General features: G+C 42.2%; 1 protein-coding gene across 3 annotated transcripts in view; it reads right to left on the bottom strand.

Annotated features, from left to right (window-relative positions):
* The window catches only part of setd2 (SET domain containing 2, histone lysine methyltransferase), a 60,837-nt gene extending 37,045 nt beyond the window's left edge, over positions 1-23,792 (bottom strand). Inside the window, exons 1-3 of one of the 3 annotated variants that reach the window (XM_088929175.1) lie at positions 23,750-23,792; positions 15,457-15,601; positions 1,040-1,061 (exon numbers count right to left, since the gene is read on the bottom strand). In XM_088929175.1, coding sequence (XP_088785301.1) covers positions 1,040-1,061; positions 15,457-15,485 — 51 coding nt within the window. In that variant the 5' untranslated portion in view covers positions 15,486-15,601; positions 23,750-23,792. Of the gene's footprint in view, positions 1-1,039; positions 1,062-15,456; positions 15,602-23,445; positions 23,545-23,749 lie in introns of those variants that run through there. The other 2 variants (XM_088929174.1, XM_088929172.1) reach the window with 2 other exon arrangements.
* Positions 23,793-23,922: the final 130 nt, after the last annotated feature.

Raw genomic sequence — 23,922 nt, 5'->3', positions numbered from 1 at the left:
CACCAGAGGCTCTCTGTAGAAGATCTTGTCAGTGTCATTCCTTACTGTGTCATTACTGTGAATGACTAGTGAAATAGTTCCAATTTCTAAAATTTGAACCAAGGATTAAGTTAGCAACTAAATCACTTTTATACTATTCTGCTGCTGACTGGGAGCGCATAGGATATCCCCAGTCCACCCCTGACTTATTAGACTCCCAGGCGAAATATGGGACGAACAACTCCTCGCCCTGTGCAGGGAGCTCCAGTGGGTCCATCAGTGGGAAATCATGATACCAACTAGGGCTGGGCGATATGGCCAAAAACATTATCACGATAAAGATTTTCATATCAGTCGATATCGATAATTATCAAATCATTATTTCTTTCAAGTTTAAAGGCAGATTTTTTCTCCTGAGTGAAAGTTGAAGAAACCAGACAGTTAATTGGTAAATTAAACAATTCCTTGAGCTGGTCGTTGGCAGCACTACATTTTCTTCAGTGTCGCTCTTTTCTCCACTCTAACTACAATCCTGTCAGCCACCACCGTGTGGGTAAATAACACCACATTCGCTGCCCGGTCTGCAACAGGCACGCGCACTCGCGCAGTATTTTGTGCGCATGCGCATATCATGCGCAAAGCATAAACATATATATCGAACATTTATCGAACTTTTGTTAAAATTATATCGAGGAAAATTATATCGCGATAATTATCGTTATCGAATTATCGCCCAGCACTTATACCAACCACTCCAACTTGGTTGACTTCTCAATGACCTATTAGAGCTAGAACTGAATGAGCATTTTCTACAGCCTCTGGACCAGGAGCAGGACCAAGCCCTCCCTCTCTCTCCTTCTGTTTGGAACAACCAAGGGAAAGATTGCTTCATTGGAAAAATCCACTCTCTCAGCAATCTTGTGCAGAGACCAAGTTTTCACCAGATGCAGACGAACCCCATGAACTGTCAGCTCTTTTCCATGGCATATCATTACCTCCTGCTTGATCACTGTTGTGTGCCTTAGAGTAAAGAATCCTGAGCTTGGAGAATCAGACTTACCGAAGCATCACCTCCCTCCTCCCTGTTGCCATCCAAGCAGAGCATGTAAAAAAACAAGAGAGAGGGTCATTAACATATGGACTATAACAGACTCAAATGAAAGTATAGGAGAAGTAAAAGCTAACAAGGCTGTAGATGATTCAAGACTACTAGATAAAATCTTGCTGATTACAAAAGCAACTGTAAAAACAGGAAAGTAACATTTTTAAAGTGCCTTTAACAGGCACTGCTTGCACAAGTCTCTGAGGGAGACAGACCACCACAAAACACTACGTATTGCTATAGGTTCTATAATGGCGACTTATGTACACACAGCTGCTTACTCAGAGGATGAAAATAAAGACTCCAAATGTACGACATTTAAGTTCCTGAAGAATTGTGGGCTGCACATACACAAACACCAAGAATCAGAAATGTCATGTTATCTTAATTTTAGTAAATCTGCATCAACATATTTAGCTCCCTACTTTATCAGTATATTAGCCTACTGCTCAGAAAAAACAGCAAGAAGAGAGACTGTTTTGAAATGAGTCTCTTCTTTTCTCCTCCTATGGCTTGGCTGTCCAGTCTTCATCCTGGAGGGCTAAGGCACCTGCAGATGTTTTAGATCGCTACACCAAGCAGCACCTGAAGACTCTGGGAGAAGCTGTTAAAATGGTCTAACTAAGCCACAAAAGAGCTAAGTGAAATCCTTAAGAGCTGAGCTGGAATGAAAACTTGTGGAGATACCGGCCCTCCAGGACCAAGATTGGACACCCGAAGCTTGCAAATAGTTAAGAAGCAGTTATGATGCACTAAGAAGAATTTCCCAATTCATTCTTTTTTAAGGAGAAATATACTCAAGAAAAAATGCTGTTTTAACAGAAAACCATTTTTAGAAACACCAAAACATTATTTCCTGAATCATTTCTTCCTACAGAGTACCGATTATTCAATCTCAGGTTTTGCAGCGGTTCAATAGTCATTCCAATCTCGTTCTCAGAAAGCACCATCTGAGTAATCCTGCGTAGGCTCTGTAGATGGAGTTCACATGCAGGGGATTTTCCCTTATTACTCATTTCTATTTGCAAACAAAACAGCAGCTGACAGTGTGCCAGGGAGTCACACCGTAATGACTGGTGCCAGGCTTCACCTTCACCTTTAGAGATTAAAGGTTTTTTTCTCTGTGAATTATCGGCAGCTTTGACGCTATTCCTCAAACTCTACTCATGACATAAAATGTATTTTTGAACAGTCAGCTACTGAACAATATGTAGGCGTGAAAAACGTTTCTGCAAATACAGCCTTACCTATGTGACCTCCAGACTCTTTATACTAATGTACTTTTGATCAGAGCTTGATTAGCGAGGGGTTGCCATTCCCCTTCTTAAAAAAAATAAAGATACTTGCACTTATGTGCCCTACAATGGCACACCCTCCATGATGTTCTCCTGCCCCTTGGGGTTCCAGGATCAGCTCTGGGTTATTGAACCCTAATCAGGGCAGTGTTCTGAAGATGTCAGTATTTATATAGTGCTTTCTCTCCTTTACGTACAGACGTTTCCATAACTTATATGAATATAGCGCCTAGACATATGAGAATGCAACCCTGGACTCTTCACCCTAAGCGATCTAGATCCGTGATGAGTTGAGAAGAAATAAAAGTGCTCAATAAGTTGCATGAAGTCATAGTGCTGCTGCTGGTCAGTTATTTGGTGTAAATGAATCTACAATAAAGAAAAGCGAGGAAGCTATCAGAATGAGTGCAAGAAGTGGAACAGCGACATCATGTAAGGTCTCGTACCTGCCACCTGACCCAATCTGCATGGGCATCAGCGCAGCCATAAAGGTAAGAATTATGTCAAACTCATTTAAGAACTTTCTACATAAAATATCATTAAAAAAACAGTATGTTTCTCTTTACTCTGATGTTATTGTTTTATTAGAGGAAGAAAAAAATATCTCTAACCCTATATTTCCCTATAAAATCTCACGTTTCCTAACCACAAATTGACCTACCACAAGAGTTTTCAGAAACACAACCCTTGCAGTTAGGAAGGGATCAACGTACTCTTGTTTAAAGATGCCTCGTCTGGCTCCAGAGACTAACGTGCAACAAAAAAAAAAAGCCAGACTGAAAATCTGTCACCTACGATTACTAATCAGCATCCCGTGTTAGATTCTGAATACTGGACCACTATACGTGAACATTTTCTTTGTGAGAAAACAATCACAATGCTGCACTGGTTAAAACTGCTTGAAAAACAAAGGTTTTCATATGACGTACAGGTGTGACAAGCTACCTGTGCTTTTAAACCAGACCCCAGTGTCACTACACACGCACGCAACAGAAGCAGCAAGGAAGGAGAACTGAGGTTGCTTGGATGGAAATAAACATGTCCTGCCTCAGGTCACAGTCACTGTTTATGCTCACTGCAAAACAACACACAGCAAACTCCACCCTCTCCCACGGAGCACTAACAGCGTGCTTTGGCCTACCGCCTTTCACAGTAACTATTTTACGCGTGCTTCTTTATCACAGTTTATGTGACCTCCCTGGGAAAATCACAAGTCAAACAAAAACTTGAGTCATTTCTTTCACATCAGTACGGTCAGTCGAGAATACAGTGGCGTTCCCCGTTTAAAGGCGTTCCAGGAGGTGTAGCTAGGCTACAGACCTACCCGCAGGAATGCAGCTTTTATCCGTGACCTTTGATGCACAACTCTAGCAACAAGGAGGAGGAGCTGTGGTTATGCCACAGCACTCGCATCACTACTCAGCGGACAAATGCAAATACAGAGACTGGTCCTGAAGCTCTTTCAATTCCAGCTTCTATAACAGCTAGTCACATTGCTGAACGGTACACACAGCTTGCCTGGATATGCAAGGATCAGAGAAGTCCTTCTCTCATTACACTCTCCGTTTCTCTTGGCAGATAAGGCTTGCAAACAAACAGAGCCCCTTCCACCCACACTGCTGCTCTGATTTTTAGCAGCAATCTGATCTCAAAATCTTGTCTAGTGGGCTGACATGAAAGAACTGACTGGACGGTTCTTCTCGGGCTCCCTCAACCTGTGCCTTATTTTCAGTCCTGAACATATCGCCTCACAATTTCTAACATTCTTCTCTCTCCCCATCATTCTCTTTCCTGAGTTCAGTGGGGTCTGCAAAAAAAATTGTACTGTGTAAACATGATTAAGTTCTTGAAACAGGTCTCTATTATTAAGATTAATGGCTATCTCAACACTTCCTTCAATGTTAGGGGTTCCAAAACAAGCTGAGAGTAGGGATGTTGAGATTAACCAGTTTCACTATTAATCACGATTAGAAATGTCACGGTTTCCAAACCGTGAGAATTTTAGAAGCTACAGGGAGAATTCTATTTTAGAAGCCTCGCGTTCCACGTTGCCCTGAAAAATGCCTCCCGCGAGGGAGTCACGTGTGTGTGCGGTGTGCCTGGCTTGGCTCAGCTGGCGAGTCCAACAACACCTTAGTTAGCCTACAGAGAGCAGGCATGCTGGGAAAATGGCAGAGGGATATGACATCTCGCCACAAAAGTGCCTTAAATGGGCAGGGTGGGAGCATTTTGGATATCTGAAAGACAATCACGGGGTAGTAGAAGACGACGGGGATCCAATTTGCAAAACGTGCTGGGAAAAAAAGCAAATGTCAAAGGCTCAAACATGTCTAATCGGCTTCGGCATCTCTGTGATCACCATCCATCGCTCTATACACAAGTCAAGGTAAAAAAATAAACTAGCTAACGTTACATTAGTTAGCTTAAGTTAGGGCTCACCCTGGCTGGAGCAGTCCTCTGTGCGTGTTTAACATTACTTTCATTTTCATTCGAGTTGATTTTGCGGGGATACCTCGATCACTTAAACATTTTTCCTATAATTGGTGCGCGCCACCAGTCCACCCACTGGCCCTGGCGTTAAAGTAAATACACTTTTTACTGACGAGTGGCGAAGTTTCAAGTGAGGAGAGGGATGGGCTTAGACTCTGACCTCTCTGAATATTTTCATTTGCCCACTATAAACTATTTCTATATATTTTATTTATTTTTATAAATTCCAAAGGTATATACTGTATTAGTTTGGTTTCTAAAGACAGCTACAGTGAATTCTTAAATGTACCTACTTTTCCCCATCATATTTATGTTTTTAATATAAAGCAGGCTTACATGTTTTATTTGCAGGACCAAAAGAATGTTATGAAAAAAAATGTTTAATTATGCTATGTCTTTTTTTCCCCTCCATAGTGTCTCATGATAAATTACACCCCCCCAAAAAAACATAAAACCATGAAACCATATTTCCTGAGACTATAGCGTACCATCAAAATCTCACAATGTGACATCCCCAGCTGAGAGGATCTCTTCCAGCAGAACCTCCCTCTGAATTACCCATTGAACACTGACAATCTTACTAATGAGAACAGCTGTAAGTTGCTCCGTTCCCTACCATCAACGCAAGTTCAACTATCCTGGCTGTTACAGATGGAGGAAAGCTGCGAGATACGAGCCCTTTCATCTGGGCTATGGGTCCACACAGCTGCAGTGCTCAGCCTGGACTGTGGAAATTAACTACTGATACTGCCATTCCTGGCAAGTCTCGCACCATCTGACACTCTTTGCACACTGAAAATGTTTCTCCCTTAGCTCCAAGACAAGACAATGCATTTAAAAAAGGTCACTCCGGAGGCAGCATAAACTATGCATGCTACTTTCCACCACTGGCTTTCTAGGAAAGTGGCAGTAACATGCTATTATTCCAGCATTCTCTTATAATAAAACAACTACAGGAAACCAAAGAATCCTACAAAGGTTCTGCATTATTCCCCTGCATCTAGCATTTGTTTCCAGTGTAGAGTCAACATCTTCAAGATGGCATAAGGGTCCACAGACTGGGCAATGAAGTATTATGAATTACAGTCGTCCCTTGCTATATACCAGTCTACCTTCCGCAGTACTGAGCGTCCACGCTGAATCTTCAGGAAACCTTTTTACCTCGCACAACCCCCAGGTATTGAGTATCCACAAAGTCAAGAACATCCAGGAGCTGAGCTGTGACACATGCTGGCTCAGGAGAGCAGCCGGCGTGGCCTGATCTCATTCTTTCCCTGAGGGACTCCTTTGCAACTAGACATGTCCACAAGTTCTGTCAACATGGCTCCTCAATCTATGAGAACGCAACACCAGACTCTTTGCCCCAAGCGCCCCATCCAGATCTGTGATGAGTTTAAAAGAAGAAATTAAAGAACCTAAAGAGCTCGATAAGCTTCATGAAGGACTGAGAAAGAGCGCTGTTGGGCGCTTGGTGTGAATGAATCTACGTTTTGTACAATGTAAAAGAAGTGGAGCAGCATCATCCCTTAAGGTCTTGTACATGTTACCTGATCCAATCTGTATGGGCATCATCACATCAAAGGTATACATTCTGACAGAAACTGACGTAAAAACTACACATTATTATTTCCAAAAGAGATTGCGTTTTCCCTCTACTCTAATGTTATCGTTTTACTTTATCATAAGTGGAAAAAAATGTTTGAGGGATTTTAATAGGTTGACTGGTGACTTCACTTTCCCCAACCCCAATTTTCCCCCTAAGATCTTAAGTTTACTAACCGCAAACTGACCTACCACAAGGGTTTTCAGGAACGTAACCCAGTTGGCAGGGGATCGATCTTATTTAAAGATGCCTTGCCTGGCTCCATTGACTCAAATGCAACAAAAAAAGCCAGACTGACAATCTGTCACCTGTGATAACTAATCAGTATCCTGCGTCAGATTAAGAATACTGGGCCATTACTCAGGGTAACAGGAATATAAAGCAGATACCTAAATACAATATATTTTTCCTGCAGGATAGAACGCAGAGCCAGCATTCTCTACTGTATAACCTTTCTAGTGTTACTGAGCTCTCCCGTGGGAATTTCAGGGAGGTGACTGCTGCCATGACAACAAGGGTTACGGTTGACGGTATCCCAGGAAACTGGGTCAAGATGGTCATGCAAACAAGCCTGGGTGACTGCAGAGCAGGGCCACTGAGCAGAGCACCAACCTGCGGCAAGGAGACTTCGAAAGGCTACACGTGGCCAGGCCCCCCACAACCCTCCAGTTCAACTAAAATAAAAACTCTTTTCTCAATTCAAGCCATTTTAATAACACTAAAACCACTTCCTCTCATGGAACTCACAGCCGAGGACTTCTCCCCTCGAAATAATACTCGCTTTGCACTCCTGCTTGGAAAATATTAGCTTCATGAACATGCTAGACATTTAAAGTACTTTCTGCTGAATTTCTGTGGTTTATTTGCTGAATGTTAACATTAAATGCTGACTCATGGTTATCATGACACTGGAAGGCTGATTTGGTGCTCACCATGAAAGGATCTTAAATAACTGACAAAAGTTGCTCAAAGCAGTGCAGCAGACAAAACCAGACAATATCATGTAAATAAACATTACATGATCCTGCACACTGAATGTTCAAGGAATTCCTGAATTTTCTGGGTTCAATGATTAATCAGCCCAAACTAACTTGTCAGGAAATGCATTTTTTTTTTCTCAAAAACCTCACTGGGAGAAGTATGGAATGAAGCCAACCACTGAATTAAGTCTCTTAATCTTGAAAACCTAATTTTACACTTCTGCATCTTTGTGCCAAAGTACACCAGAGTTAGCGCATGACTATTTATAGATTCTGGGCAAACTAGCAAACTAGAACAGTGAAAAATTCAAACAGCTCAAGAGACTGATTAAGAGGCATTATGTTTGATATGAGGAGGCTCCTGCAAATAGTTTGATTTGGAGAGTAGAACATAGTACAACAGATAGGTAAACCAAAGCAGTATATTTTAATCAGCCATTCAGAAACAGGTAGCCTATGCTGCCAGGACACTGGCAAATGTCCTGAAGCACAAGTGTCATTTGTCCAGCAAAAGCATTAACTGAAAAATGGGTGGTAAGTTTTGCATGGCAACATCAGCATGAAACAGGCAAAAAAAACAGGAAACCATGCTGGTCAGCTTTGAGCTCTGTGGCCCATCACCATGCTAGATGGAAAGTATTCCTGCCTCCAATTTCATATAACATTTCTCTGAATTCCTGAGCATTTTTAATCCAATCCACAAGGGGAATAACATGGCATATCCTACTGTGTAGGAATGCATGCAATCTTGAAGGTGTATCACTATAGTTCAAGATTTGCTGAACATACCCAAAATCATGCCTAAAATAATACACTGATGCTTAATGGCAATTTCATCTAAAGCCATAAGAAATACCCCGAACCTCAGCAAGAGAAGGAAGTGCTGAAAGATACAATACAGGACCAGTAGTCACAAAAGTATATATGCCTTTAGAATCAGTTTAAATCCAGGGCCTGCAGGAGGCTGTAAGGTTTGAACTGGAATTCCAAAAGAACATTCCAGAGTTAGATCCTATATGACATAATGTTCCAGGCTCTGTTGCACTGGGCTGGGAAAGGAAAGAAAAACGCCTATTTACTGCAGTGAACTAAAACTGCAGATGAATCTAGCAGCCCGAAGCTACTGATCCAAAGAATGTGCAGAATACATCAGGCAACGAGGAAGCCTGAGTTCACGAAAATGTAGTCTAAACTATGACACCCGCAATGAACTGTGAACCACTAACTTGCACTTGCAAGCAGATGTATAGTATCATGTTTGAAATATTACTTCATAAACATACAACTAAAAACCAAAACCAGATCTTAAATTTGTAAAATAATGAAATCACCTGCAATTTTCCCATTACAATTTTGTTACTGAAAGATAAAATGATGTCGCCAACGAGGAAAAAAAGGCATCTGTATATAGATTAGGCAAAAAGTAGTTTTTAAATCATCCAATAACGCTCATTTAATGTAGTTTAAAATAAAACGTACATGAAGTTGGTCCTAGAGGCTGTGACAAATAGTGTCCACTCTTAAATGGCAACAGTAGCCTTATTATCTGCTCATTCAAACTACCATTTGACTCGGGAGATAATAAGGTGGCAAGTCAAAATAAAATAAACAAAGAAAAGGAATTCAAAGTAATAAATCACAACAAAAAAACCATTCTGTATGCAAATGAACTTGTGTGAATGAGAAATTTACATTCATATTCAAATATATCAATACACAGATATCACTGAGGGGGGGATAGCATAGAGTACTGGGAAAGCATTTGGACTCATGACTGATGTGGGTTTGAGTTCCCACTGCAGACACTGTAGTTGAGTGAGGAACATTACCCCATTAGCACCAGTGCACCCAGCTGTATAAGAGAGCACCAGCATTAGGGGAAGGGGGGGCTATCCCATCCAATGAGGGTGTCTCATGCTCATAATGCAAGGGGCAATCAATGAGCAGCTGTGCTCTGGAATTACTATGCCTTGCTAGATCACCGTGTTTCACTGCCAGTTCTGTCATGGTAACCCTTTCAACAATACTGGAGTGGGGATTTGTACACGTACACTTGTACACCAACATTCTCTCACCACTATCTATGTTTTTTAGAACATATTTTGGACATTTGAATAAACATTTGTTTTTGGTACACGTTTTATTAACTGACCTCTCATGACAAAAGAATAACTGTTTCTCAAGCACTAAATCACCTCATTAAGTGAGATAGTTGATTGAGCACTGGGGATGAGGTTATCTATCCTACATAATGTCAAGCCTGGTGAAAATCACGAATGAAAAAACACAGAAAGGAGCTGACATGCCCCACTCATCAAGAGAACAGCACCTGCATGGCACTGGTATGTTGGAGGCTGGACTGAGTCACCCGAGATGAACTTGCCGGTTGTGAAGCCAAGTCCTCTTTAGGGATGAGGTTTTGTGCTGACCACCCTCAGAAAGTCCAGATCAGTACTGGAGAACAAAACTTTATTGTGTACAGCAGAACATTAGATGGGGTGGGACAGACTATCCAGTCACTTCAGAAATCCACCTGTAATGACAGATTTTAACCTACAGTGCTCCATTAACCTTACATGGGCCGCATCTGCTGCTATCCTGCAGTCTCATCCTAATCCTAGCATTCCAGCAGGACACTCACATGTCCTCCTGTTTCTCAGATAACAGAGGCTTTCTTCCATGATGGGAATGTGCCATGGGCACCCTTCTCACCAGATTGGAGCCCCACTGAACATTCGTGGCATGAACTGGGATTGTATGTGTCATTGAGGGCTCAGATATTCTTGTCAAGGCTGAACAAGGGGAAGGGGACAGAATCCCACAGGTTAGCATCTGCAACCTGGTATTAAGGAGATGTAAATCTTACATTGCTCCCAAAGGAGGCCAGACTTGCTACTAGGACTTGTACAGAGGACCTCCTACTGAAGATTGTTTTTGCCAATATCTTTGTGAATTGGGTACAATTATAAGGGATAGATCTGTTGGGATGAAATATGTGATCACATATTTAAAGCACATAGAGAAAACTGCCGTTGTGTAATTCCCAGAGCATCTTAACCAATGCTAAATTCTAAAGCATGAAAATCATTTACAAAAGGTAAACCCATTATTTGCACATAATGAAAAAAGTGACCGATTAATGAAACTGTAAACAGAACTGAGTGCAGCAAGTAAAACTTAGTGGCACTGCCTGGTTAGGCTAAGATACACTGCCATGTCTGATCCTGAATAAATGCATCTTGAATCCCAATCAGAAACAGTAAAGTAAACACACAGGTTGCAGATCAGGATTAGTCACAGGATGAACATGCGAATCAGGTGTGTACGCTTCCAGGATTATCCAGTGCATCAGGTTCGGATATAGATTAAGGAGCAGTGACATCAATTATTTTTGCAAAAGAATGCAATAAGGCAGCATTCCAAAGCAGTAGGCAAGGGAGCCGTTTTTAATCGCTTCTACTTAACTACAGTTAACAGCAAATTTTAAGTTCCTTCTTTTTTAACAAAAATACAAACACCAATTGTGCTTTTATGGCATGTTAGTGAGCTTCCTCTTCCCTTTTGAGTCATTCAGCATCATGACACTATATCTAATCAGGACTCGAGAGGCAGCTTTCAGCGCCGCGTGTGCGTGAAGCCCTTGGTATTGAATGAAAGCTGATCTGGTAAAATGCAAGAAAAAGATGTTACAGTACATTTGAGCAGGAACATCAGACTAAGCATGCTTTTTTGTACCTTCAGAGGCTATTGTATCCAATTTTAAAGTATTTTAGGGCTTCTGAAACATATTGTATTTGCATTATATTCAGATGGTATATGCATGTTTTTTGCCACCAACACCACAGCACCCGAGTAAGTTTCAAACCATTGTTTTGCAAAGGAAATAGGAGTTTAGCCAGTTTGTCTGGATTACAGTTAGGTTTCATCAGAATGTGAAAGTGCCAGAGGACCAAGAGTTTACTGAAGTCAAAGGACAATATATGGCTTTAATTAAGATATTAAAAGATGCTTTTAGCCAGCTACCATTTATAATTCATTTGCAATGTGCTTGTTAACCTGGGTCACGTTCCTGCATCCTAGAGTGATTTATTAGTTTCTTCAATGGCTCTGCCTCATTCCATCAATTATCAGAAAGGCGCTTATTCTTGGTAAGGGCTGCGACAACTTTTCCAAGTCTCTAATGGAGACACAAGCACTTACACAAGTTAGAAGCATGAAGTGAAACGCTGTGTCCAGTGCATAGAGACGACATTTTCACTGGACCCAAGCCAGCGTACAGTAAAAATCATATTTCCATCTTTGCCGTTGCCCAAGGAAATGTGTTCTTCTGTGGCTTAGTCCTCTCTGTAATCATCTACTTACACTTACATCTGAACTGAGAATTTTCATTGTTGGATTTCAAAGAGAAAGGAAAAGACAGCAATAGTAAGAGAATAAGTAGGTCAACCACCAAAACATAAAAGCAAAAAATCCAAACAGATTCCCTAATGGAAAACCTTTTTTCATTCATGCATCTTACAGAGGCTCAGAAAGACGTTTGTTTCACAATCTGAATGCTTCTCCATTTCTTTGTTATGTAATTACTTCTTGTCCTTTCCTTTGATCTGTAACGGAAGTTATTTTGCTCGTCTTGTTGCCTGCAGCTCTTTGAGAGCTTCTCCTGTTTCATGATATTTTGGTGGGTGTTTGCTCTGTCCTTTGATATGCGACACAAGTTGATTTGTTTGCCCTGTCGTATGTTACGTACTTGTGAGTGCCATTCCCAGGAAGGAAATTAGTTACTTTAATACTTTTCCTAGTGAGGTGAAGTGGTAATATTGAACAGCTCAACAGGTGCAATATTTACATGTCCCTCTTCACCCAGTATCTGTATTGTCTACAATGTCAAAGCAGCTCAGGCTCAGGGCCTCTTGAGGGGCTCAGAAGATAACGTTGGTTGACTGAGTGCAGGCTGAGCTCTACAAACGTGGGGTCAAGCCCTAGTCAATGTCTCTACCAGACTGGGAAGTTGATAGCCTAAGCAGTGGCACTCGGCTTAGCTTAGATGAGTCGGCTGGAGTCTCTCCACAGCACAGCGACCCCTTTGGCCTCCTAGGAGCTTACAGGCTCTCAAGCCGAGACATGAAGAACACAATCAACCATTCCAAAGCGGGTGGGTGTATTTATATAAACAACCTCGCAGATTCATGGATTCTCTCGGCCTACACGATATGCGAGGTTAATCCCAAGTTTGTAAGGAATGTTTCCGAGTCCAACACTCACTGAACCATGTCTCAGGCGTGATCCAGTCCTGTCTACAAGTTGGTGTCAGTGCTTTAAACACTGCAAGTAAGTTTTTACACAATACCTCAAGTGTACAAATTCCTGCTTGGCAACTTACTTTCCCGTGCCAATCCTCCCAGCAACACTTAAAAGTGTAAATGCTGGAGCACTTGTGTATTACATACACACTGGGCACATGTGGGCTGAAGGACTCGAAACCCCACCACATTTTTGACCCCCTGCTCCTGTAATCAGGAAAATATCTTCCCTTCTGTACAGTTATAGCAGCAAAAGGAGAACCCTGGGGCTTTCCGTAATTTAGATTAATGAACCTATTAGCTCACTCAAGTCACGCGATAACATTTGTACAAGTGTAGAAGACCAAACACCACATCACACCATGAGCAAACACAGTCGGTTATTAAATATTTGCAACAGCGCAGCCAGAAGGGAGATGCTAAGTGCAGTCGATGTTACCATGAACGGAATTCTTGGCAGCTCTATTCAATATAAAAGTGAGGGAAGGGGTCAGCTGGAGGAGAGATTTTAACTGAATCACAAGCCCAAAAGCTTTTTCTGCATTTAGTTCTACCTGTACAGGCAAGATTTTCCTATGGCTTTCATTGAGGAAGCAAGCAATAGATAGCTTGAACAGCTTACAGTAGCTGAAAACGTTAAGGTATACACAACTTGGGCCACCCAGGAATTTGAAAAGTCAGTGCTAATAGTGCATATACAGATATAGTTCATATGTCATGTTTTTAACTGCCTATCAATACACATGCAAATTAAGGATAGGTCTGTTTTGAAATACTTCCCAAGAACAAAATGCTGTGACTTCATGTAATCTGAACATTTGCTCATTCCAGGTATGGATCAACAATTTAATAAGAAATGCTGGGGCAGGCACTAACAACCACAAGAGATGTTAACAATGTATACTGCTTTAATCAGTAGTATTGATCATAGTGTTTTAACAGACCTTACTTCCTGATACATCTCTCTACCACTGCTGCAGATACTTGAGAAATAAGCATGTGTGAAAACTGCAGAGAATGCTCAGGCTTTTTGAGTCTTTTTGACAGTATAAGAAGGTGGTGCAGCGGCAGTTAGCATTGCAGCCTTGCAGCAGTGGTGCCCTGGGTTCAATTCCAGCGGTGCTATCTGTGTGGACTTTCTACGTCCTCCCTGTGTTTGCATGGGTTTCCTCCTGCCATCCAAATACATCCTGGTGGGTCGATGAGCTTCTTGGGAAAACTGGCCCAGATCGAGCGTGTGCGTCTGCCTGTGTCTATGTGTGCGCTGTGATGGACTGGCATCCCCTCCAGGGTGTATCCTGCCTTGTGCCCATTGCTGGCAGGGACAGGCCTGAATTGGATGAAAGGGTTAGAAAATGGATGGATGGATGGATGATAGTATATAGCCAGTGATGAACACACATGAAAGGGTATCAGCTTGTAATTTGAGTTGCATCTTACCCAGTTAAAAAACAACGCTTTAGTCTGTACAGAGTATTAACAGAGTATTGTTAACGGTGACTGTTAAAAGTCATGATTGTCACAGCTCAAGGAAAATAAAAACGCACTAACCCTTGAAAGTAACTATGTCAAAGAACAACGGCTTCACATGCCCATAACAGTCAAAGAACGTTTTTAAGTGACCCTTAAAACCCTATGACCCTTGCCAGGAAAGCACTTTAAATAAATGGATGGCTGACATTAGGCTGGGATTTCCAACCCTATTCCTGGAGAGGCCCAACCCAGCAAATTTTATAGGTAACAAATATACCGACTGTTTCTACATTCTTGAAACGATTCAACCGATGAATTGTGATGAACTGCAAATTGTTCAATGAAATTAAAAGCAATGCAAAACGAAACTCAAAGCAGGAAGAGAGTTCCCTAAACTGAGCACAATACTTGCTTAACCGATCAGTTTGTTACAGGTATTCCCAGTCTTCAGAATCAAGTTGACTCAGAGTGACCGATAAGACTTAAGAAATTCTGAAAAAAACTACCAGTTTTACTTTCCAGCTTAAGTAAATATAGGGCACATTTTTCTTTAGCCTCAACTCTGTACTACGGTAAATGATTACTACAGTTTGTACCCATTACAGATTACTACACTCTGTACTACAGTTTATGATTTGTAAACAAAGCCTTTTTAAGACTGAAAAGAACACCTCTAGAAGAGATACAGAGATAAATAAGTCTTCTTGAGTCGTTACAGTACAACACATGGGTGTTAGTTTGGGAGGGTGAAGTCTTTTCAGTCCCTTGAAATTGTGTTTTCAAGAGATATGCAGTCACAAATGACCGGCATGCAAAGTGACTAATGCTACATCAGCCTACTGAACAGCAGAGAAGCTGCCTGAATGCATGTGCTGCAGGAAAAATGTGAGTTTTTCCTCACACAACAAGTGATGCTGTGCTCTTTTTCAGCACAGAATTCAGCTCTAATTAACCTCAACTTGTTCCTTTGCAGCTTCAATTAAAACCTAACCATGAGAATCCTGCTTTGACAATTACAAGTTTGAAGGCCTGTACCCGCAATAAGACTAGTAGTGTTCAGCTCTGTGTTAAATGTCATGCTACATGAGCTTTATGCAAATCTGCGCTACACTTTGCCGCGCCACTCTCAGTGCACGGAGCCCGAGTGGGGTTTGTCAGGGAGCCCGAGCCAGGCCGTGTCAGTGTGCAGTCTCTATTGCGCGGTGTCCCCGTGGGGTGCAGCAAGCGAGAGTACCTGATCTCCGTCTCCACAAGCGTATCCATTTACAGCTGGTCTGGGGTTACGGCCCGGTGCCGCTGTGCGCTGTGCGCTGCTGCTGCTGCTGCTGGCCGGGCGCAAACCAGCTCAGAGCAGCGAGCTCTCCGAGGTGATGTCACACCTGACAGGATTAAAGAAACACTGCTCCAGTTAACAGCACCTGCACTGGCCCCTGGGGGGCCCCCCCTCCCCTCACTGCCACACCCCCCTGCAGCAGGGCGGCTCACTGCAGCCGAGACAGCTGTGCGGAAGAGTGTCATGGCGGGCTCACTGCCCCCTGTGTACGTTTCAGCCCCACTGCCTTCTTCTCCATCGGGATGATTACATAAAGTAGCCACACTGGTGGCTAAAAACGTGTCAGGGCGACTTTTGTCATGAAACAATTAGCAAGTGTGGACACCCCAATCGCTGAGGTGGATGTAGGCTGAGATTCAAATGGTTATGGTGCTAGGTAAGCCATTACTGCACACAAGACGAGAGAAAACGGTCAAAAAGGGTTTTAATACAACGACCTGCTTATTTCACAATATCTGGAATGGAGGGCTGTGCGGGACCCTGTGTGGTACCATATATTTTAAATCTTTCCTGTAAGCAGACTAAAGTACCGCTTACATCAAAACCTCAGTCCACTTGCTGCAATAACCATAAATCAGGACTGCCACTGGTCTGCATGTTTACACTGGTTAGAATAAAGAACGTGGGATTGACTATGGCCAAGAATGAGCTGGCAGCTTATAATTGAGTGTTTGGAGGAGAAGTTGAATTATTTTTTTGCTTTGGCCGAGGCCAAATTCAGCAGTATGTAGGCAACACTCTCATGTTGCAGCATCACAAGCCAAACACGAAGACCTGGTGAAATACACTGAGAAGGTCCTCGGATTTGCCTGTACCACGGTCAAGGCTGTTCAGGGGCTAAAGACACAGGACAGAAGTTAGAAGAGTTCCACATTGCATCGCTGTCATTTTGTAATCGCTAAGCCTTACTCCATACTCTGTTCACATTTGCTTCCATCCATCCACGGTCAGAAGGCTGCTTGATTTTTGGCAACCAGAAGCCTATTCTGAAGGCGTGCTTTCAGACTGGACACGCTGGAGAGGACATCAGTACACCCCAGGGAAAATCTGGCGAGACCAAATATCCTAGTCGGCAGATTTTTGGAAAGTGGAAGAAAACCGAAGCACCTGGCAAAATGTCACACGATCGTGGGGTAGAGCATACAAACTCCACACGGAAGGTAACTCAGGGTACAATCAAGCCCAGAACCCCAGAGACTGAGCTTCTCACGGGCCAGAGGGCCTCTGACTTAAGTCAAGGAGGCATTCATATTTGAGTGTAGACCCTAAAGAGATGGTAAGCGTTGTTAAAAAAAACGCTGTGGTTTTTCTACCCATCTTCATTCCTCATCGTGCAATCTTTCACGACCACAGTTAGAGGCGACTGCAGAGAGTGCCCGGGGTCTGCCGGAAAGACAAAGCAGGTGTGGGGAGTGAAGAAAGCAAGAGAAAAGTGAAACAGTGAGACGGAGAAGACTGCAAAAGCTTGCTCCGATTTCTGTTATGCAATCACATTTCCTGCCCATTCAAAGACTTTCTCACCGATCTCTCTTTATAGTGAACATCCAGTGTTCTTTTTTTACTATCTTTCAGTGTCACTACGATCACATGATCTCTTAGCCCTGTACAAATGATAAAAATCCTCAATATATTAACTTCATGATTCTCTAAGCAGAGTGACTCAGAATAATAAAACAAACTTGAAGTACACAGTATTAGTCAACGGTTAAACAAGGCACAGCTCAACCTACTGCTCAATACACCTCTATCCACCACCTAAGTGGGGTGGCTGACAGAATCATCCCCCACCCAGTCCTCAAAGACCTAATGATTCCAATCATTAGTTAGGAATCACCGTGCAGACTGTTATCCAAAGGGAAACCCTGGATTTACGATCATGATGAGTCAACTGCTCAGTAGCGTTTATGAAACCAGAAAAAGAGGAAAGATCTATTTCACTACTGTATGTACATGACCCTGAAAGTCAAAGGTGAATGAGAGACTCATGTTTTGAAGAAGACATTACTAGTAGATCCCACTAAGATGTCCTTCAAGCTAGACTCTTAGAAAAGCCCCAAATCCCAACTTGAATGACAGGGCTGGGTGTGACTACATTGCTGTTGCAAATAATGGTGGATATGATCATTTAAGTCTTGAGCTTAATATAAAACCAAAAACTTAATGGTCACCCCTTAGGACTGTCATGCAGCAACAACTGTAAGGAAGAAATGCATTTCTTTTCATTCCAGCTGCTCTCTTATTACTGAAAAGGTCACAGGTGGTATTTTATATTCATCCATTTCTTTGAGCAAAATCAGTTTTTACTGTCCTGTGTTAGCATGACCCTCAAAATTGCTTTGCGATTGTGCTCACAGTGAAAGGGTTTACCTAAAAAAAGTATCCATTAATCCATTATACTTTAATAGTAAATCCGATTAACTCAAAAATGTGTAAAATTGTGTTCATGATTAACACCATCGACAAACAAAATCCGTCTGTAATTAAACTATAGGCCACAAACTATTAAATAGTTCTTATCCTAAATGGCAATAAAGGTAGCAGGAAAGTATTGGGAAGGACTAGCAAGGCAAGCCACAACACTGCGAAAACATATAAATTCACTTTATCAAACCTCAAGAGTATCGCTAGCACACGATATGCTACATCGTGATTTTAACAGAATACTCGAATCCCATGGTGACACCTGGGTCTCAGCCTGCGCTGTGGGTCAAGTTATGTGCAAGAACAAAGAGCATCAAGGCACATGGATTTCAACTTTTCACGAACAGAGCTGCGGCACAGAGCTAACTGGTTTCTACAGGTAGACACACAGCAGACCACTCCAGTGCCTCTATCTGGTCCATAGCAGGACATCTAAATGCTGAGCAATAAATGCCTGCTGGGAGAAAAAGGGACAATATTCAAGTCACCTTACATGTCTCCAGTTAATGAAACAGAAATGTAATCTCTTCTAAAAATAAATGCGATTTTTAGACAATGCCACTTTTGGCTTTCTTCAGAAGTATTGTGTTGAAAAAAACGAGAAGTACTTAGCCAAATATCCAGACGTTTGTTTTCTGAAACTAGATGCATGCATATGGACAAATGATACCAAAAAGCCATAGATTTAAAATGGCACTAGACAAATACATGCCCAGATGAAAACAGGATTCTGTGGACCATATGTTCCTGCAAGCCCTAGTGACTTCTGAGTTCTTGCTCCAATCAGAGAAGTCAAACAATGAACGTGATTATCTTCTTAGAAGTATACAAGATTTTACTTGAAATGATTTAGCCTAAAACACTTACTTCTTTAAAGATACAACTATCTATAAAACACTTCAGAGATGGGTAAGAAGCATTCAATTATTATAGTTAATTAGGCCAGCTATGTCACAGATGAGCTGGAACAAAATTCTCAAGACGTTAGGCGCTTCCAGAGAACTTGTGCCTCAGACTGAGCTTAGGGCAGCCCTGAAAATGAAAACAAGACTACAAGAACTGCAGACAACTTTCAAAAGCTGATCACCAGGACTCTGGAGAAACAGCACCACTTAATGCTTCCGTCTATGGGGGAGACAGGCCGCTGTCCTCATTCCACACATCTCATTAGCAAGCAATATCACTGTAACGTGTGTGATCATCACATGAGCACAGGATGGTGACTATTACAACTGAACTGCATGTAATGGTCCTAGCTCTGATCTAAGAGGTGGACTAACAGGCATGTAAATTAAGGTATACAGACCTAAGTTAAGTTCAGACATCATAGACCTAGTTAAGTTCAGAAGTCCGCAGATGGTCCACTGTACTTGAATTCATTTTAAGCCTTATTACTAGTTTAATTCTTCAGTCCTGACCTCACCTTGACATGATCTTGAGACGAGCATGACTGAATGCGATTAAGTGCACGCTGGAAAAAAGCCCCAGCTTTTATTACCAATATTATCAATACATCTATAACCTCTCTCATAGATGTCAGCGTACAATCTAGCTATTGCACTCTTCTGATCAGCTCTAGACTAAAGAAAAGACAGCTTTGCGCTGGATGAAGTACGACAGCTAGCCATGGCTGCTAACGTGCACGGCTGGGCTGTTTCCCAAAATGGCACATTCTTCTCTCTGTATTGAACGTTGTATTGTGCGGTTGCACCGGAAAATCACCCAGAGGAGTGAAGACCGCAATTCCAGGACTGACAGGCAGGCTACACCCAGAAGGGTTCAAATCTAACACTGTCAGGCTGCAAGAACAAAGCACGACTTTGGGGAAGTTCACAAAAACGGACTGACAAGCTAAAACTCCAGCAAACCCCCTTTGCAGGCTAGGCCAAAAGACCAGGAGCAAATCGCGCACATGGAAACGGAAAATATCGGATACAGTTGGGAATTCAGATCTTACCAAGTATAGCCGTGGGCGTGTGGAGGGGAAAAAATAAAGAGGCTGTGCCTTACCGTGGAAACTCATCGTCAAAGACCTTCAAAAAACTGTACTTATCAGATTCTTTGATCACTAAGCCTCTAATGGGCTAGCATGCTGGCAAGAATAGCTATTCACTCTCCGAATGCTTTCTAACTTTGTAACAAAGTCACTGCTCTGGAGACCTGGCACAGTTGCCCTTCTGAAAAGGTTTCCTAGAGCTGCACACCACAAATGTTCAAGTGCTGATCAGAGTGGCAAAAAGCGATCTTGGAAAACAGCATGAAAGACTTCAGCTGCCCAAGACTGCCAGGTACAATTACTGATTGCCTCGTAATAGTTGTTGAGCTGTGTGACAGTTTCTGCGTTTCTATAACAATGTACACCGTGACACCTTCAAGGACTGGAGTAGAGTGATAATTTTGACAATGATAACATGCTTTAAAAGGATATGACACAAACTACACCAAACCTGATCCTCTGTCATTATCTTGCTGTTCAGATGGACAAAGTGGAAACACAGTACAGATGATTTCAAACACTACATATCTACATTTTGAACGTAATTTCTCTCAATAATACCAGGATACATAGGGCCCTAAACTACAGTCTGCCATTTTGAGTTATGTCCTCTCGAAGTGCAAGAAACTCAGAATTCTCTGAACCGCACATGACCTCCATTAAACCGATTCAATCAAAGGCAGAAGACCACAGCAAGATGTGGCTTACAATCGAAAGGATTTCCCGAGATCAATTTGCTAACTGCAGGTCCCGAAGGTGACAGGGACACTGTGTGTAACAATATGAGTGCAGAATGAACAAACCTTGCCTACTCTCCAACCAAAACACGGAAATAGAAAACGGCTGCAATACAAGACATGAACCAATTAAGGAAATAACGAAGAGATTGGATATTACAAAGTCCAATGAATGTGCTCAACAAACAGTTTATTGGGCAGCCCTGAGCTTGAATTTATGAGCGCATTTCACAGCTCCTGCTCAAAGGAGTCCGCTGTCCTGCTTAAACATTAGGGGCAGCAGTGTGTGAAGTAGTGGTTAGGGCTTTGGACCTCTTACTAGAAATGTGTGGGTGAATGATTATGAAACTCAGGTAAACAAATCTATACTAAATGGGACATTTGCTATAGATGCATGAGCTCACAGGAATCGCCGCGAGGCTGCCATTTAATTTCAGAAACATTAAATAGAAGAAAATCATTTTGTAAATAACCTTTTAATCACAGAAAGTTGTACATACTACTATGGGCACAAGCACAGACTGGTGGGTCTTACAATGACATTACCACGCTCAAAACACAAAATCCTCACATTTAGCAAATAATTAGTATGGTTAAATAAATGAAATATTAACCAGGATACCCTCTGAACCTCTTATATACCTTCAGACTGAGAGAACAGGGGGCAAAATATAGTAAGTGCATTTCGCCAAAAGAGTAATTTGCACAACTTTTCTTGAGAAAACACGCTTTAAAGCCAGCTCAACCAGCGGTCTGCTTTCCCTCTGGCTCTCTAAAAGGAGACATGGGCAAAGACGCAGCCGTGTTATCCTCCAGTGAACTAAAGTCATATACCCAGGTATCGTTATGTATATATTCACGTATTTACACTATAGTGTAATTTAATAATGGGGACAGGATTTAAATACTTCAATACTGTTGCATTTTCTTGGTTTTACAGGAAACCCCAGGCAAAATACTGTGAAAGTACCACATAAGTACACCCAGATAAACCTTGAAGCAAAAGCACTTAGTCACCAAACTGAGACCTAACTCTTCGAAAATAAATGATTGTTCTATATACTTTGGCAGTCAGTTTTCGCGCTTATCCGAACCTTACTATGTAAAACGCTGTAGGCCAAGAACGAAGTCTCCGAACCCTAAAACAGGCCTAAAAATTCAAGGACAAAACTTGCAAGTACTATGGGGTTTTTTTAGGATACGATATTTACACATTAACATTTCCCGCCAGAGCTGGTTTTGAATTTGGAATTAAAAACACTTTTTTAAAAAAGGCGAACAGTCATGTTACGTAATCATGGTCTTTGCCATAATGTTCTGAACACTCCGAAAACTTCGAATAGGGGAGAGTTTTCTGTGGCTGAATCGAAGCGGTGGTACGTTAAGGTGTTTTCATTCTGATGATTGTTGTAACTAGAAACAGCACACGGCCAAGACAAGACTGGTGTGCTGTTCTTTACTGCTACGTTGAACAGTGTGGTGTCACACGAGTTATTGCGAAGCCAAGGGCAGCAATGGCTGATATTTGTATACCCCTGCCGCCAGCAAAGAGGGAAAAAAATGCAAACTCCTCAAAAAGCGGGGGAGGGGGTGTCTACGAACCTTATTAATGAGTCAGCCACTTCATTACATGTGACATGAGCCGTCGTTGTTTTTTCTTCTTTGGGAAACTTCTCACTTAAGGCAAAGCCTTTTCTGCGATGATCTATTGTTTCTTTGTCATTAGTGAGTTGTTTTTTTTTGTACGGGCAAAGAAGCCATTAACCAAGCACAGTGCTCCCGCTTCATATCACAGACTAGAACATGATATATTCACTGACGGAAAGCGCTCTTGAAGTCGTGTGGCATTAAATTTAATATAATGCACATGTATAGCTAGCCACATTTAATGTCCTTTTTTGAAAATTACCTTATTTTTGGCAATCACAAGCTGATTTCTAATCTTGCATCTACTGCTCTAACGTGGACCAGCAAACTAACCTTGGATACCTAACAATTAAAAAATCGCATGATTAAACACCGAGGACTTTCTCATGTCCGTCCTTTTATATTTCATAGAAACAATGTATTCATCCGAGTCCTTCCAGGGATGGTGACAAGCAAGAAGTGTCTGGTCATGAGAAAGGAGTTCCTGGCCCCGGGTAGCCGACACAAGACGTCATTTAAAAGGGGATGGGTCATAATTTACATCGTGGATCCGGGGCCTACGATAGAGGCCTGTTGTCAGCCTGTACCTCCTGCCTTGAGCTGGGGATTCCTAGCAACATGGCCCGCCAAAAGCATCCTTCTTGTTGAAAATTAACCCTTCACTCCTGATCCACACAGTGAAAATGAGAAGTTAACCCCAGACGTTTGTTTTTTTACGACAATGGAGCGCGTTATTATCTTGGGTGTTCGTGGGAAAGACGCTGAAGTGTGTGCTTCAGTACTCACCCGCTCCTTTCTTCCATCACTGTACATTGCACACTGCAACCACCACGGCACGATTAACAGACCCACCTTGTTAATATGTGTGTTTTACTATTTTTTGGCAGCCCCAGCAAACTGTCATCATAAAATATAACAGTAACTGGGGAGGCTCTTGTTAACCGGCCATGTCTGACTTTCATGTCAGAGAGGAGTGTTGGTGTGTGCGCTGATGAAACAGTCAATCCAGAGTATAAATATCAGAACAGTAGGCACCTTAAGAGGAAGAGGAAAAACTTGCAAATCCAACGTTTTACAACAAATACTCACTCTGTCGGGTGCTCCGGGTCATAAAAGTCCCCCATGTTCTCCGCCGACTGCAAAGAACTCCTTCTCTTGTCTTAAAAACATCCAGTAATCCCGATTTCCCCAACCAAACAGGCTGCTCAAAGGCACATCAAACAAACGGAACACTCTGATCCTGGCCACTGGGGTTAATGCAACCATGCGGGTTAAACCCGATACATTCCTTTTTTTCCGAAAAAAATAAGCAATACGGATATTTCCGACACTTGACAATTTATCGTCCCTGGGTGTGTGTATTTTTATTTTCCCCCAATTTGATAGAATTTACCCGCGGCAGCTCCTCCTCTCCTCCCTGGACAACCTCACGCCATGACGAGATCGGCACTCTTTCCACAGGTCGAGTTGTTACATCAGGGCAGAAAAAGGGGGGTCCGGCCGTGTGTGCAGAGAACAGAGCAGGAATGTTATTCTTGCCAAAAGCTTTCCTCTTTAAAAGAGCAC

Source organism: Atractosteus spatula, chromosome 12 (assembly GCF_055471065.1).
Source record: "Atractosteus spatula isolate fAtrSpa1 chromosome 12, fAtrSpa1.hap1, whole genome shotgun sequence".
Taxonomy (NCBI): Eukaryota; Metazoa; Chordata; class Actinopteri; order Semionotiformes; family Lepisosteidae; genus Atractosteus; species Atractosteus spatula.
Note: the sequence above shows the minus strand (reverse complement) of the source record. Positions and strands in the feature narration are given on the sequence as shown.